Source organism: Musca vetustissima, unplaced genomic scaffold, assembly GCF_032173495.1.
Source record: "Musca vetustissima isolate MV318-11 ecotype Yass unplaced genomic scaffold, APGP_CSIRO_Mvet_v1 utg17403, whole genome shotgun sequence".
NCBI lineage: Eukaryota > Metazoa > Arthropoda > Insecta > Diptera > Muscidae > Musca > Musca vetustissima.
The window spans coordinates 174,079-192,253 of NW_026879012.1; the positions used below are offsets into that span (position 1 = coordinate 174,079).

At 27.1% G+C, this 18,175-nt stretch overlaps 1 protein-coding gene across 1 annotated transcript; it reads left to right on the forward strand.

Annotated features, from left to right (window-relative positions):
- Positions 1–9,180: 9,180 nt before the first annotated feature.
- On the forward strand, positions 9,181–17,555 carry LOC133323827 (circumsporozoite protein-like). The gene is made up of 2 exons (XM_061532726.1): positions 9,181–9,223; positions 16,417–17,555. The coding sequence occupies exons 1-2, from the start codon at positions 9,181–9,183 to the stop codon at positions 17,553–17,555; spliced, it is 1,182 nt and encodes a 393-aa protein (XP_061388710.1).
- The last annotated feature ends 620 nt before the right edge of the window (positions 17,556–18,175 follow it).

The following is an 18,175-nucleotide window of genomic DNA, read 5'->3' on the forward strand; positions in this document are numbered from 1 at the left end:
ATATTTTTTTGTGATTTTTAAAATTCTGCATTTGGATCCACTACAAAAATGGATTTAGAAATAATCTTTGCGATCGTGGAGATCCCAATTATGAAATTATGAATTTTATTTGTAAAATCTAAAACATTTGTTCATATCTTATTTGTAAATTATGACTTGATTTCATAATTATCCTGAACTTTTCAAAAAAAAAAAAAAAAAAAAAAAATAGGAATTTTTATTTGAGGATATATTTTTTTCAACTATGTTTGTGATCGTGGAGATCATTATAGAAAATTATGAATTTTTTCCTAAAATCAAATTTTTTTGTTGACATATTTTTTATGATTTTTAAAATTCTGTATTTGGATCCACCACTAAAATTGATTTAGAAATAATCTTTGCGATCGTGGAGATCATATTATGACATTATAAATTTTATTTGTAAAATCTAAAACATTTGTTCATATTTTATTGGTAAATTATGACATGATTTCATAATTAAGAGGAATTATAGGAATTTTTATTTGGGATCGTGGAGATTCCATGGTAATGGGTCAGAATTTCAAAGAATGATGTTGTTGGTCAATAAAGCAGTCAAGACCATTATCTCAGTGATAAGGAGCAGAAAAGACAATTATCTCTGAGATATAGGCCAGTCAGTACCATTTTCTAAGAGACAAGGGTCAGTAAGGACGATTATTTCAGAGATACGATCCAGCCTGGGCCATTATCTCAGAGATAAAGACCAGTTAGGACCATTATATTTGAAATTCGGACCATTATCTTTCAGATAAGGACCAATATTTCTGAGATAATTAACTGTGAGATAAGTTCCAGTCAGGACCATTATTTCTTTGGTTAAGAGTCGGTCAGGACCATGGACTCTAAGATCAGGGTCAATCAGGACCAATATCTCTGAGATAAGGGCCGGTCAGGACCATTATCTCTGAGATAAGGGCCTGTCAGGACCACTATCTCTGAGATAAGGGCCTATCAGGACCATTATTTGTGGAGACATTTTTTTATAGTTTTAAAGACTTGTGATCGTGGAGATCAGTATTTCATGTTTTGAATTTTTATTAAAAGTACAATTTTTATTATATCAAAATTTGAAAAAAACTTAAAATTTTTAAATTTTTATAAAATTTTTTTGAAATTTTTATAAAAAAAATTTTGAAATTTTTATTAAAAAATTTTGAAATAAGACCTAGTCAGAACCTTTATCTCTGAGCTAAGGGCCAGTTAGGAGCATTTTCTCTCGTCAGGATTATTATCTATGTGAGAGAACATTATTTCTGAGATAAGTTCCAGTCAAAAACTCATTTTTTTGTGATCGTGGAGATCACATTGTTGACATGAAGAATGGTGGTCATGGAGATCACCATATTTCAATGATTGTGGAGATCATTTTTTATAGTTTTAAAGACTTGTGATCGTGGAGATCAGCATTTCATGTTTTGAATCAAAATTTGAAAAAAAACAGTGAAATGCTTAATTTTTATAAAAAAAATGTTGAAATTTTTATTAAAAATTTTTTATTTTTTTTTTTTAATTTTTAAAAATGTTATTACATTTTTTTAAATTTGTATTAAAAAATTTTGCATTTTTTTTAAATTTTTATTAAAAAATTTTGCATTATTTTTAAATTTTTATTAAAAAAATTTGAATTTTTTTAAATGGTTATTAAAAAAATTTGATTTTTTAATTTTTATTAAAAAATGTTGATTTTTTTTTAAATTTTGAAATTATTATTACAATTTTGAAATTATTTTTAAAAAATTTTAAAAGTTTTTATTTAAAAAAATTTAAATTTAAAAAATTTAAATTATTTTAATGAATTTTTTTTATTAAAAAAATTAAATTTTTATTTAAAAAACATAATATTTTTTTTTAATTTTTATTAAGAAATTTTGATTTTTTTTTTTTAATTTTTATTAAAAAATATTGAAATTTTTATTAAAAATTTGAAATTATTGTTAAACATTTTAAAAGTTTTTATTAAAAAATGTTTAAATTTTTATAAAAATTTTTTTTAATAAAAATTTTATTAAAAAAAATTAATTTTGTATTCAGAAAACATAATAATTTTAAAATTTTTTTAAGAACATTTTCAATTTCTATTAACATTTTTCAATTTTTTTATTTAAGTTTCAATAAAATATTTTAAATAACTTATATTTTTTAAATTTAAGTTTAATATATATTTATTTAATATTTCATATAGTATATAAAAAATTGTTATTTTTTTAAATTTTTATTTATGTACTTTTTTAAATATGATTTTTTTGTAATATTTCAGATTTTTTTATTTAATAATCTTTTGTCTTTTCCAGTTTATTTGAGACCATTTACTCTCCTTTTTTTAATTTTTTACTTTTTTGTAAAATGTTGTTGTAATACCTTTATTTGCTGTTCGTCCATTGTCTAGTTGTTTCGCTTTCTCTCTTCGGGTTTTCTTTTATAAAAAAACACACACACATACTTTGGTTTGTCTACATCTTGGATTTGTTACGTTACGTTCCTGATTTACTTGTTGGCTTCGTTTCGATTTTTTATTTGCAATTTCCAGTTTTTCAAATTTTTTTATTCACATTATTTTGAAAATTTTTTAATTCATATTTTTTGAATTTTTATAAAAATTGAAAATTTTTGAATTTTTATAAAAAATTAAAATTTTTAAATTTTTATAAAAAATTAAATTTTTTGATTTTTTATTAAAAATTAAAATTATTGAATTTTTATAAAAAAAAAAAAATTTTTATAAAAATTTTAAAATTTTTATAAAAAATTGAAAATTTTTGAATTTTTATAAAAAATTTAAAATTTTTATAAAAAATTGAAAATTTTTGAATTTTTATAAAAAATTAAAATTTTTGATTTTTTATAAAAAATAAAATTATTTGAATTTTTATAAAAAATTAAAATTTCTGATTTTGATTTTCCTTTATTATTTCTTTATTTTTCAATTTTTTTTTTTCAAAATTTGTTTTTTTTTCAAAATTTTTTTTATTTCAATTTTTTTTTCAAAAAAAAATTTATTTCAATTTTTTTCGAAAAGAAAATTTCAAAATGATATATGATGCCCTTTTTATATGACAACAATAACTAACATAATACCAATTATTTTTCTCTCCTTCCATTCTTTTCAAAATCGAAATCAAATAAAATCGATGCACACTATTTTTGAATTGAAAATTTTTGTCACAATATTAACTTTCATTCAAAATCTCAAACTCAAAATACTAACCGCTGGCAGAACAATTAACCAATAATAACAATAACAATATAGTAGTAGCCAGTCAAAATGCCGCAACATCACCCACAAGTATGGCGCCCAACGTGGTCGTTTCCAACACACCAGCAACAACAACCACGACAGTCACCAGCGGCGCCCAACAAAGATCAAAATTGATATTGGACCCGAATACGGCCACTACCATGACCCGTATTGGCAGTATTGGTCGCACCACCATTACCTGCATCACCCCAGCTGGGGTCGAGGCCAGTCGCGGCGTTGTACCCCAGGCCGCCCTGGCTGCAGCTGGTGTCGAATTGGATAATGTGGAGGATAATAACAGCAGCATGACTGAAGTGGTGGTCAAAATTGAACACTCCAATGCCTCATCGATGGATGATGACGAGGAGATGCAGGAGGAGGGTGATGAACCACCAACCACAGAGGAAGATGAAGATCAGGGTTCAATGAATTATGATGATATTAAGCTATCCTCTCCCATGATGTGGGCCATGGATACGGTGAAAATCGAACAAGAAGAAGAATTCGAAGATATACTCACGGCGGGCTTTGACAATTCCAATGATAATGATGACATCTATCAGCAACAACAACACCAACAAGATCCCCAACAATTACTAACCGTAACAGGAGCAGCAGCAGATTCCTCCTCCCAAACAATGGCCTTGAATAATTCCGCAACCAACGATTCGTCGATGGATAGTCAAAATAGAAATCGCATTTTGGTGGCAAAGAAGCGGGTGTCACTACAAACCCTCAAGTCCCTGGGCGGCAAACAGAATACCAAAATGCCCTATGTCACGCAAATTGAGCTGCAGGACCCCCAAGAGCTATTGGAGAAACATCAACATTTCCAAAAATTACAACTACAACCGAATACTCCAGTACAAATTAAGTTGCGTTCCATTCCGGCCACCATTACCAGCATACAAGCTAAAGTACCGGCTACTGGCACCGCACCCCCATTGGCCCCATTGTCCGCCTCGAATTCCGCAAGCCCCGAAAAAGCAGCCACCTCCTCCGGCTCCTCGACAACAGATTTTAGAACCTCCATTTCCGATGATCGCCGCTATCGCATGATTACCCAAAATCAAAGGACCCGCAAAGAGTCGCTCGAACACTCCGAGGATATGATCTACAATGCGGACATTGAAAAGCCCTGGGTCTGTCGCAACTGCAATCGCAACTACAAATGGAAGAACAGCCTCAAGTGTCATTTGAAAAATGAATGTGGCCAGCCGCCGCGTTACTTCTGCAGCAAGCTATGTGGTTATGCTACCAATGTCCACAGCAACCTGAAGCGTCACATGAACACCAAGTGTCGTGAGCGGACCGAGGAAGAGAATCAGGTGCTACTGCAGCAGGTTCAGGTGCAACAGCCCCAACTGTCGTCGCAGACCAAGAATTCCACAGCAACCAGCAACAACAACAATTCCGTTGAGAACTCCTCGAACACAACCACCACCACCACCGTCAACCCGACAGCAACCTTGGCCAGCAGCTCAAACACCACATCCACTTATACGCTGGTCTTTCAAAAAAGTGAATAGAAGTTGGAGAATTTGAGGGAGAAGGTAATCAGGTTATTATATGATAAGGGCGGCAGCAGCAGCACCAGCAACAACATCGCCAGCACTTCGAATAGCCTAGCGCAACAACAGCAGCAGCAGCCGCCAGAATCCGTAGAAAATAAAACTTCAGATCCAAATAATGATGAACGGGATCGTGATTCCGAGGAGACCTTTAGTGTCGATGAAGATTTGGATAATGAAGAAGAGTTTCAGGATGTCACTCCCTCAAATTAGAAAAACGTAAAACCCTAAAAAAATAATGAAGAAAATCATTTTAATTTTTTCAAGACCCAGGGGGTGGTCTCCCCCAAATCCACCCTGCAAGTATATTTTATTTATTAATGTGCAATGAAAAAATTGATAAGTTAAAATGACAAAAATTTTTTTTAATTTTAATTTCCTTGAAATTAAAAAAAAAACATCATTTTCAAAAATGTTTTTAAACTGTTATACAAAATTTTATAACTGTTATACTGACGAAAATTCACGAAAACATGGATATGTGTAACACAAAATACATACATTAACATTTTTGAGTAATTTTTGTGTGTATAACAGTTTACAAAATTTTGTATAACAGTTATATATATGTTTGAAAAACTAATTTTTCACATTTTTAAAGCTTTTTATGTTACTTATTTTTGGATTTTTTGCCAATATTGCTAATTTTGCATGTATAACAGTTTAAAAAAATTTGTATAACTGTTATACAATTTTGTCCACATTTTCCATGCACAAGCATGTAACATAATTTTGTGATTTTTTTTGTGATTTTGAGTAATTTATGTGTGTATGACAGTGTCAAAAAATATTGTATAACAGTTATATAACTTCCGAAAATTCTTTTTTTTTAATTCTAAAGCATAAATATGTAAACGATTTTCAAAGTCTTGCGATTTTGAGTATAATTTCTGTGTATAACAGTTTCAAACATTATGTATAACAGTTATAACATTGTTTAAAATTGTATTCTTTTCGAATTTTTAAATTATTTTATGTTAGATATTTCCATATTTTGGCATATATTTGTGATTTTGAGTAAAATAATTATGTACAACAGTGTTAAAAATTGTGCATAACAGTTCGAAAATGTTTCAAAATACATTTTATCGAATTTTTAAAACATTTCATTGGATATTTTCGAGTTTTCTTGGATTTGTTTTGTTTTTAAAAAGAAATATAACTGTTATACGAACATATTTTTTAACTGTTGTACACACAAAAATTCACCAAAAATATCAAATCATGCAATAGTATGCAGTTTCTTAGGTTTTGTTTCAAATGTTTTTTTTTTTCAATTTCTTTTAATATTTTTTTTTTTCGAAATTTTCAACTTTTATAACAGTTAACAAAAAATTGTTTTTGCTGTATAACAGCCATACACTTCCATGGTTGGGCTTAACACACATTCCATTTTTACACATTTTTATAACTGTTATACACTGAAAAAAAAATCATTAAAATCGAGAATATATGGTATTTTATTCTCTTTTTTAATAGTTTTAGCAGTTTTTATAACTGTTATACTGATTTTTGGTAACTGTTATACACATACAATTTCTTTTTTTATAAAATTCCGTGTTTTTTCTTTTAAATTTCAAAATCTTACAGTTCGCTAATTGTTTTAGCAGATTTTATAACTGTTATACTGATTTGTGGTAACTGTTATACACATAAAATTTCCTTCAAAAACAAATTTTTTTTATAGAAATAGCAGTTTATATAACTTTTATACTGATTTTTGGTAACTGTTATACACAAAAAATTTCATTAATTTTTTTTATAAAATTCCGTGTTTTTTCTTCTACATTTCTAAATCCTACATTTCGCTAATGTTTTTAGCACATTTTATAACTGTCATACTGATTTGTAGTAACTGTTATACACATCAAAAAAACCGTTTTTTATAAAATTTCGTGTTTTTTTTAATTTTCAAACCCTTCCTAATGGTTTTAGCAGTTTTTATAACTGTTATACTGATTTGTACTAACTGTTATACACATAAAATTTCCTTCATAAAAAAATTTTTATGGATTCCAAATCAAAAAAATCGATTTGAAATATATATATATATTTTTTTTTTTTTTGTTAAAAAAAATTACTTTTTTTTTTATTATTTATTATAATTTTTTGTTTATTATTAAAAATGTATTACCATACCATTCTAGTCCCTTAATCTAACATAATATTTATTACGATCTCAAATGAATGAATTCTCCATATATAAAAAAATAATGAAGCTACATTCCCCTGAATATAATTTTTTTTCTAGTCAAAAAAAACAAATATTTACTTAATTTAAAAAATTAATATAATTTAAAAATCATTCTAATTATAATGTAATTTTTACACAAACAAAACGATATTATTAATTTTTAAAAACAACAAATATTATATTTTAATTATTTAGATTAAAAAAAACCGAAAATAATTTGCTTGTAGAAAAAAAACTAAATATTGTATGTAAGATTGAATATTAATGTTAGAATAATATGTATGTATGTGAAAACTGAAAACCAAAAAAAAAAGATTTTTTGCTAGTCATGGATTTCTAAAAAATATCCTTCTTTCTTTCTTAATGTAATTTCTTATCTATAAATATAAATCTAAAAAACAATTACCAAAGAATAACTTGTATATTATAACAACAACAAAAAATGTATGAAAAAAATACAACAACACATCAATCTAGTCAATGTTTGATTTTAGTTCTAAACTTTTTATGATTTTTCATTTTTTTTTCTTTAGAAAAAAATTTTAGTATTTTTTTTTTAATTATTTTTGTAATTAAAAAATTTTTGCAAAAAACCCCAAACCTAGTCAAAACTTCTCAAAAAATTGATATATGAAAAACTCTCATATAAAATTTCTCAAAAAATTTTTTTTTTATTTTTTTGTAATTATTTTTTTTTAACACAAACCTAGTAAAAAACCCTTTTAAATATCTTAATATATAAAAAAACAGATTTAATTTTTTTTCTGCAGTTATTTTTTTAATTAAAAATTTTGCAAAAAATAATAACAAACCTAGTCAAAACTCCTCAAAAAATTATATGAAAAAACCAGATATAAAATTTAAAAAAAAATCTATTATTTTTGTATTTTTTTAACTCAAATCCCTAGTCAAAATCCCATTTTAAATATTGTAATATGTAAAAAAATCCCATTTAATTTTTTTGTAATTAAAAATTTTGCAAAAAAAAAAAATCCTTAAAAAAAAATTATATATGAACAATTCCCATATACAATTTCCAAAAAAAAAATACTTATTTTTGTAATTATTTTTTTTTAATCACAAACCTATATAAAAAATTCCATTTCAAATTTTCTCAAAAAAAAAAAAATGTTTACGGCATAACTCTCAAAGCACGAAGCTCTATATGCAAAACCTTAAACAAAAAATATTGTATTAGTAAAAAAAAATCCCAAAAAGCTTATATAAATATTATGACAGAAAAAACTCTTTAAAAAAATACTTGGCAATATAATGTATATTAAATAATAAAAAAAAAATATTTGCAGAATTTGAATATATTGAAAAAAGTCTGCAAATTATTATAATTATATATAAACAAAAAAAAAAAATATTATTAAAAGGTATTATTAAAATTAAAAAAAAAACATACAATAATTTAATATTTAAAATATTACATGTGTAATTTTTAGTTTCTAATATTAATGCTATAACAAAAAAAAAACAAGACACACACAAACACACTTTATCATATATATAAATATATATATATATATATATATATATTTATCATTAAAAAAATAAAAAATACACTTACTCACTAATAAAAAAAAACACACACACTATAAATCCAAGTGGAGATATTTTTTATTACCACATACATCTTCCATCTGAGTGTCCTCAGTCTCAGTTGGAAGGTGTTTTGTGTTAAAGAAAAAACCCCTTGGGATTTAACATGCCCAACCAACACTCTTGCCACCACAATCCCCCCAACTTCTCTAACACAATAACTTTGCATAACTTTGAGAATATTGCAAATATAGATTAAAGTAATAATAATTATTATATATAATATTATAATACACACACACATTCCCACAAAACAAAAAAATTCAAAAAAAAAAAAATTATGTAAAGAAAACAAAACCACAAAAAATACATTTAAATATATTACAAAAAAATTAAAAATAAAAAAATTAAAAAAAATAAATATTGTTAGACTTTTTATTTATATACTCCTCGTATATGGGGATTCATAAAATTTTTTTTTGAAAACCAACCAAAAAAACAAAAAAAAAAATCATTTGGCACTCCACTCCATTCATTCCATACACCCAGCCCCGAAACACCAAACATCATACTCATACTTCCATATGACACTTTTCGGTCACCTTACTATGTCTGTCACCAACTTGTGTTCCACTCATACTCGAAATCCATGTAAGTCATAACATAATTTAAAAAAAAAAGTAAAAACAAATATCATGATTATTAAATAAAAAATAAATTCCATATTTGTCCATATTCGAATTCCATCTCAAGTCTCCAGTATCATTTTCCTTAAAATAGAATTTTATTTTTCCTCCAATAATTTTTTCCCCATTATCATATTTTCAAACAGCATTTTTAAACAATTTTCAAATTTATGTAAATTTTTTTTTTTAAATTTCACATTTTTCCAATCCCAATTTTCCCCCAAACTCCCCCTTTTCTCTCTCATATCTCCCTGTAAATACTGAAAATAATTATTAATATTTTATAATTAATTTTTTTTGTTTCTCTTCTTTTTTCAAGGAATTATCCATCGTTTCGAGGCTGCATTTTGAGTTCAGGATGACCATGACCTCCTCTCCCACAAAAAATAATGCAAATATTGACTTGGATTCAAATGAATGAAGAATTTTGAAAGAACAAATTTTGAACTACTTGCAACTGTATGTACTATGCAGGAAAAAACGAACACGCTAAAAATTGATTTTGAAAAAAATTCAAATTAAAAAAAGGAATCAAAAATCTTTTTTTGTACTACAAAATTGAAAAAAAAAAATTTTTTTTGAACATCAGTTGAAATTGTATTTATGCTTAAAATTGATTTTGAAAAAAAATTCAAATTTTAAAAATCAAGAATATTTTTTGCTACTACAAAATTGAAACTGTTTTTTTGTACATTTTTATATAATTTTTTTGTTTGTTGCGATATGAAAGTATTTTATAATTGTTATATAGGAATTGAAACTTGTAACTCTATTCAGTTTGAAATTTCGAATGTATTACTGGAATCATGTGAAATTTTCGATTTTTTATAATCATTGAGAGATTTATGTATAAAAAATAAATCAAAAATGTCAAACTTTTTCTATATAAGCTCAATGAAAAAAAGAAAAAACAAGTTAGTTTAAAAATTTTGAAATAATTTGAAATAAAAAAAAATTATTTAAAATTAATGTTTTTTTATATATTTTTTTAATATAACAATTTTTGAATTTCGTGATTTCAACATTTTTTCTTCAAAAACATAAGAGAATTATTTTAATTTTTATTCAGAATTATTATATATATTTTTTTATTAATCTTTGGTGGAAAATTTAATTTATTTTAAAATGTAAAAAAAATATAATATAAATGTGATTTTTTTTTTTAATTTGTATACTGAATTTAAAACATTTAAAATTAAAAAAAAATTAAAAAATTCAAATTTAAATTATTTTTTTTTTTATTTAAAAAATTATAAATAAATTTTTTTTTAATAATTCTAATTAAAAATTAAAATAATTCTCGAATGTTTCGAAGAAAATTTTTTTCTATATAAAGCTTACTGAAAAGAAAAAAAAGAGTATTGAAAATTTTAAATAATTAAAAAAATATATCTAAATTTAAAACATTTTTGTTTGAGAATATTTGTTATTTTTTACACATTTTTTTGGTTAAAAAAATTGTTATGTTTAAAAGAAAAGAGTTATTTCAAATTATAAAAGATTTTTTAAAAATGTATAATTTTTTTTAAATACGTATTTATATTTTTAATATCAAAAAAACAATTTACTAAAAAATATATTTGTAGAATATTTTCCATACACTTTAAAGGGGGGACTCCCACCCACCATTCTCGGTTTCAAAAAAATTAATTTTGTATTTTAATTTAATTCGAATCAATAATAATTCAAGAATGTCCCCCACAAAAATTTCAAGTGAAAATCTCAACAACTCTTGAAGATATAGCCGGATTTACTGTGTTAGCATCAAGTGACGGCTAGAGTGATTCTCAAAATTTAAAGGCATTTTCCTCGAAACAGAGTCTTTACGATCTCAAAAACTAATAATCCAATCGGTTCCAATTTTTGACACATTTCTCTGGTATTGTATAACTATCGTATGAACTAGGATAAAGCCAATCGGCAAATAACTTCCCTACTTTTATAACTTAGATAGGCGAATTTCCAAAAAAAAAAAACAAAAAAAAAAAAAAAAATCAAAGGATCCTAGTTCATAACACCCTTGGAATTTCCGGATTCTGATTTTATCATACCCGCCATCAAAAATAACGACTTTTCTTTAATCACCAAAAACATCAACACATTTCCACGACAGAGGGGTCTACGATCCGAAACGTGTCTTACTCGGCCAACGTCTGTCACCTCAGCCCATTGTGTAAAAGCAATAGGGCTGCTACAACAACAACAAAATTTTGAAAATTATTTTTCTTCTCTTTTAAATCTATATATATATATATGTGTGTGTGTGTGTGTTACAAACCTTAACATGCATTGATATTCATTTACCAGCCCAATGAAAATTTTTAAAACTTAAAATCGAGAATTTGGGATGTCCCCTTAAACTATTTTTGAAACAAAAGTTGTATTATATATTTTTTTAAATAACATTTTTTATATATAAATGTTGAGAAGATATAAAATAATATTTCAATTTTATCCAGGCCTTTGTAGAGGCCAATTACTCTACATGGATGTTTTATAAATAACAATTGGTCCTCTAGAAAATTTGATTTTTTTTTCAGTTCAAAATTCAGACTTGAAAACTCTATATTTCTATTTTCAGAAATAGGGTACATCCCACCGATGTGTTCCATCCATGCAAGTAGTATAAATTTGTTCTTTCAATTTCGGTTCAATTATTTAATTTTATATTTGAGAATCAAAGGCAGTAATTTAAAAATTGAGTCTATCAGGTTTTTAATATTTTTTATACTAACCTTTGATTGCCCTCATTAAATCCCTTCTTACAAAACAAAAATCAAAAAATTACATTTATTTTTTTGTTATGACAATTTTTACTAACATATTTTTTCTTTCAGGTGGTGGTGGTGGCCTGTTGTTTGTCTGTCTGTATCTTCCATCTATACGAAACAACACACACACAGGACGAGATTTTCCTTAGCATCAAGAAAATCCAAAAAAAAAAAAAAATAGAAAAGCCTATTTCTCTCAAATGATCTTACAACGACAATCAAATGGAAGATCAAAAAGAAAAAAGGCAACATAAAAAACAAATTTGTAGAAGAAGAAGAGAAAAAGATGATGATGGGGTCATGAGAAGTGAGATGAGATCTTTGGAAGTTTGCATGCCTTCTGAAAGTCCAATACCAATTTGCAACCAAATAAAAATATCTTATGTAGAATGTATTTACTATTATTATTGTTGTTATACTTTTCTAGCTACGTATATAAAATTCAACTGTTGTGTATATTGTTTGTATTTTACCTTAGAGAATATTTTGTAAACAGAGAAAAAGAAATTATTGTAATATTTTTTTTTTTTTTTTTTTTTGAAAATTTTTATATAGCCATTGTAAGAACTTAGTGATTTGAAAAAGTTGTTAATGTTATTAAAAATTTAATATTTTTTTATCTTTTTTTAGTCCTGATTTACATTAGGCAATTTAAAATTGAGTTTTATAAATGAGAGAGAGAGAGATATATAGAGAGAGAGACAACCCTTCACCTCTCTTCTCTTCATCTGTAAAATGCCTAATTTAAATCATGTCTTATAAAATTAAAAAAAGTAATAAATATGTAAATTTGTTTATGTAGTTAAAATAGTCGGTTTCGAAATTGAATTCGAAAATCGATGAATTCAAGTGATTAGCGTATATACCAACAACACCTATGTACACAACTTTGTATTGGGATTTAGTTTGTAAAGTACTCGAATTTATTGGTTTAGATTTTTTCCAAAATTCATTTTTTTTTGTAAAGTATTGACAAACTTTTTTTATTTTTAAGATTTAATTTGTTTTTGTTACTTGAAAAGGGATTGTTTTTCCCAATTTTGTAATGAAATTCCATTAAATTGTTCTTTGGAATTGGTCATTCAATTGGGGGGAAATAACTCATTTACCGCCTGTTTTTTTTTAAGTTCTAAACAAGCGAATTCAAGACACTTTAGGGACCAACCAACCTGGTTTTGTGATAAATCAATCGAATTCGTTCATTCAGAATTTTACAGAAACAGGCTGTTAATTTTTGAAACAGTATTGAGAAATTCGTTTTTTAATGTTTTTTTTTTTATTGTAATGGAACTCTCAGACTTTTTACTTATTTATTCTATTCTTTCAAATAAAAAACAATTCAAAAAAAATTTAAAACAATTTCTCAATCATTTACAAAAATTTAAAAAAAAAACTATTTCTGTAAAGTATTGAGAAATTGTTATACCCTTCACCACAATGTGTGATAAAGGGTATTATGTCTTTGTGCAGGCAAAAGGAATCGAGATAGAGCCATGGTTCCTTTTGAGAATATGCATAGAATCACTTTCTGTGTCGATTTATGTATGTCCGTTCATCTGTTTGTCCGTCCGTCTGTTGATGTTAAATTGTAAACCACGACCTGTACGAATTTTTGATTGGAATCGAATGAAATTTGGCACTGCTAAATTATTTGGACCAAGGACGAACCCTAATTGAATTTTGGAAAAATCGGTTCAGATTTAGATATAGCTCCCATATGCACCAAACTCCCTATATATCTTTCGATTTTCGGTATAGCATACGGAATTAAGTCTACAATGATGTGTGCTAAGTTTCGTGATGAGATCGGTTCATATTTCGATATAGCTCCCATATATATTTTGCGTCCGATGTAAGGTAATTGGTGCATCAAACTCCCTATATATCCTCCGATTTGCACGAATTTTGGCATAGCGTAGGTGCACCAAAGTCCCTTAATATCTTTCGATTTGCACGAAATTTTGCACAGTGTAATGCGTTAGGCGACGTCAGTTAGGATTAATCTGTTGAATATACTCAAAATGGTGAAGGGTATCATATAGTCGGCCCAGTCCGACTTTACCACTTTGCTTACTGGTTTTTATTTTCATTTTGTTTGTGAAAAAATATTTAAGCGTACCAGATTTAAATGTCCTTGGGCATTTTGATTAATAGCTCCTTTTGAAAACATTTCCTTGGTATTTTTGTAAATTATTTTTTTCTTTTTATTTTCATTGAAGTTATTGTTTTTCCCATTTACAGCTTTTATTGTATTTTTTATAGCATATTTTTTTTTTTTTTTTGTTTTTTGACTCTTACATCTCCTATAATTTATTCCTTATCCCTGTCAAAGTCAAAAAGTAAGAAACGGAAGCTAACAGCAATCAAAAATGAAAAACATGCAGAGGAAGATACATACCTGGCATCATCATCATCGTGTAATATTGGCCCCATCTATTTTTCAAAATTCAAAATTTATTTTTCTTCTCTAGCAGCTGGAGCGCACAGATGGTTTCCGGTTCTTATTTTATACAACAATCTTTTATATGCAATTTTCCTGTTCCCTACCAAAAACATTTTATCTGTAACATCAAAACAAAAAAAAAAAAATTTTTTTTTGAAAAATTTTCAGGTAAATTATTTTTTTTCTTATTTGTTTCAAAATTTCGAATTTTTTTTAATAGAAAGATAAAGTGCATGCGTATTTTAAGTTAGTTGTGAACATTTATTTATTTAATTATATATGAAAGAAATGTATATAGTATTGAACTTATATCCAAATATGTAAACACTTAATCTTTGCCATGATTTATATTCAATCGCTATAGGGGTTCGAATGTGAATCTAAAATATAACGACTTGATAACAAAAAACAATCGATTACAATTGTTATGTACAAATCATATGGCAATTGTATGGTCTAATCAAGTCGAACAGTAATTTTATTTACAGTGGTTAATATTTTTTTTTTTTTATTTATATATCTATGTTCTGTTAGAAAAAACTCCATATAGGAAAAGTTCCAGAACGAAAAACTAGAAATTATTCTTGTCTATATATTTTTTTTAAATGCAATTCCTATAGATTTGGGGAAAAAAGAAAAAATAAAATTCAAATTAAATGTTATGGCGGTTTTATAAATATTAATAATTATTTATTATAAAAAATCAAAAAAAAAAACATTTATGTGTGTGTTTGTCACTAACATAAGAGCTTTCTATCTGTGTGTTATCGTTCACATTCTCCTCATATACATATTTTCATAAAGAACACAATAACATAAAAATTCATAATGAAAAAAAAATTAAATATATAATTAAAAAAAAATCAATTTAATATATACATATGTATATATTTAAAAAAAAACGAAATAATAATTTGAAAAAATATATATTTTTAAGGAATTGCTATTAAAAAAATCAATTTAAAAAACAGTGAAATTTTTTTATTAAAAAAATTGAAATTTATTGTTAATAAACTTTTTTAATACAAATTTTTGAATTTTTTTACACAACATTTTCATTTTTTTATACATTTTTTTTTTTGTTTTTAATACAATTTTTTGCAAATTGTTATTAAAAAAATTTATTAAAAATAAGTTTAGAAAATTTTTAATTTATTTAAAATAAATACTTTTTCAGTTAAAAAAATTGCTAAAAATAAAATAATTTTAATTATTATATATTTTAATTAAATTATATTATTATGTATTTTTTTAATTAAAATTTTTTAATTTTTCCAAAAAAAATCGATTTTTTCTTAAATTTAAAATTTTTGTTTGTCCGGAATTAAACTATAAAAATAATAATATATATGTAATTAAAAACGTTTTCATTCCTCCACACACAATATAGACATTTCACCATCACCACTGCCCTTTTTAGTTAAATGTTTATTTTCTCTATCATTCTCACAATCGCAACAACAACAACAAAAAAAATGAAAAATAACTTTTATGTAATAATTCAATAATTCTCATTTCACACTACGCAAAAAAAATCATGGTAATAATAATTCCTTTTTTATTTATAATATTTTATTAAATAATTTTTAATTAATTTTTATATATAGTTTTTTATATTTTTTTTCATAAATTTAATTTACCTCCTTTATTTGTTTTAAATTAAAAATTTACAAAAATAAAATCCAATTCTTAAAGTGCTATTATTTTTATTTTTTTAAAAATAATATATAATATTTTTTATTATATAAGAAAATACTAATGACATATTTTTTTCTTGTTTTCTATTTTTCTCTTCCTTCTTAACGTTTTTTTATTTCTATTTTCTTCAAAAAAAAAAAAAAAAAAAAAAAAAAACAAAAAACAAAAAAAAATGTTTTTCTTTTCCAAATTTTTTGCGGGGTTGTTTCCACCTCTTTTTTTTTTGTCACCACCCAACACCCCCAGATGGTTCCACTGGCAGATTAGGTGGCGCTGCCGACTATTTGCAACGACGACGTCATAGCAGTCGCCTAAAACGCAGTCCCCTAACTAGTCCCCTGCCGCACATGCTGGCGGCAGGTTCTTCATCAGCAGCCACGGCCGTAGCTGGTCTACCCGGAAGCAGCGCGGGTGGTGTGATAAAATTTGAACCAAGCACAAATCTCGATGAAAACGAGGAGAAATACATATTACCATCATCATCAGCATCGCATGCCGGCCTTCGCACCGAAGACGATGAGAACGACGATGACGACGACGGCGGCTGCATGGAAAGCGAACAGCCATGTGATTTACGTTTGCCGAGCCATTTTAAATTGAATCTGGTCTCAATGGCCCTGCAACAGGCAGCTGTGGCTGCCGGTGCGGCCATGATTAGTGGAGCAGCAGCAGGCGGTGGAGGTGGCGGCGGCGTTGGCGGTACCACGGTAGCTGGTGGCGGCGGAACATCAACAGGTATGACCACGGCTACACAATTGCAACAGGCTGCCTTACATACCATAGCTGCGGTGGCAACATCACACCAGACCCACGGGTTGCATCAGTCCCATGCTGCCACACATGCCTTTATGAATTTTCCACCGGGAACTGCTGGTGGTGGTGGTGATACATCACCCAAACGCCGCTACAGTAGCAGTAGTGGAGGTGGTGGCGGTGGCGTTACACCAGTTCCGGGTAGTCTATTGACCACTGCTACGGGTGTTACGGGTCCGTCTGCAGCCAGTTCAACTGGCCTGACAGCCAGTACACCGGGTGGTGGTCCATCTACCTCGGCCATTGTGGCACCGCACACACCCTCCAGTACGGCAACATCGTCGGCGGGCAGTAGTTCGGTGGCGGGAATAAGTGGTGCGGGTGGTTCTGGTAGTGCTGGGGCCACTGTGGGTGGTGGTGGCGTTGCAGGTTCAGGCGGTGCTCCAGCCAACTGGGGCGGCGCCTACACCTGCGAACGTTGTGGCAATTCTTATGCACGTCCCCATAGCCTTAATAGACATGTACGTTTCGAGTGCGGCGTTGAACCCAAGTTCGAGTGCCCCATTTGTCACAAGAAATCAAAGCATAAACATAACCTTGTGCTGCACATGCGCACCCATCAACATCGATGATATAATCGATGACGATATAATAGTACCGGTAGGACAAAGTCGACGACAGCATCATCGCCATCCATACGATCTATATTAGCTTATAAATCCCAACAACAACAACAAAAACTAAAACAATATTTTAATAGAACAGCAACAACAACCTGCATTAAGAGAATTTTAAAATTGACAGCCTAATAGTGAGAGAGCAAAAAAGAGGAGAAAAAGAGAGTGAGGGGAAAAAATATAAAAATGAAGCTTGGGTATTTAAAAAAAAAACAATTTTCAAAATATTTTTAATAGGTTTTTTTTTAAATATTCATTAAATAAAATTTTGAAAAGAGAATTTTAAAATTGACAGCCTAATAATGAGAGCGAGCCTCAAGAGAGAGATAGAAGGAGTGGAAAAAATATAAAAATGAAGCTTGGGTATTTGAAAAAAAATTTCAAAATATTTTTAATAGGGTTTTTTTTTAAATATTCATTAAATGAAATTTTGACAATTCAAAAAAAATTAAATTTTTTATAAAAAAATTTGAAAATATTTTTAAAAAATTTTAAAAATTTTTATTAAAAAAATTAAATAAAAGAATATTTAAAAAAAATCCCCATTAAAATTTTTTGGCTTTATTTTCAAATAT

Excerpts from the sequence above, each read along its gene's own strand:
- LOC133323827 (XM_061532726.1), top strand. The coding sequence starts at position 9,181 with ATGTCTGTCACCAACTTGTGTTCCACTCATACTCGAAATCCAT. Across the intron at positions 9,224-16,416 it reads CACTCATACTCGAAATCCAT|ATGGTTCCACTGGCAGATTA; the intron begins GTAAGTCATAAC and ends CAACACCCCCAG.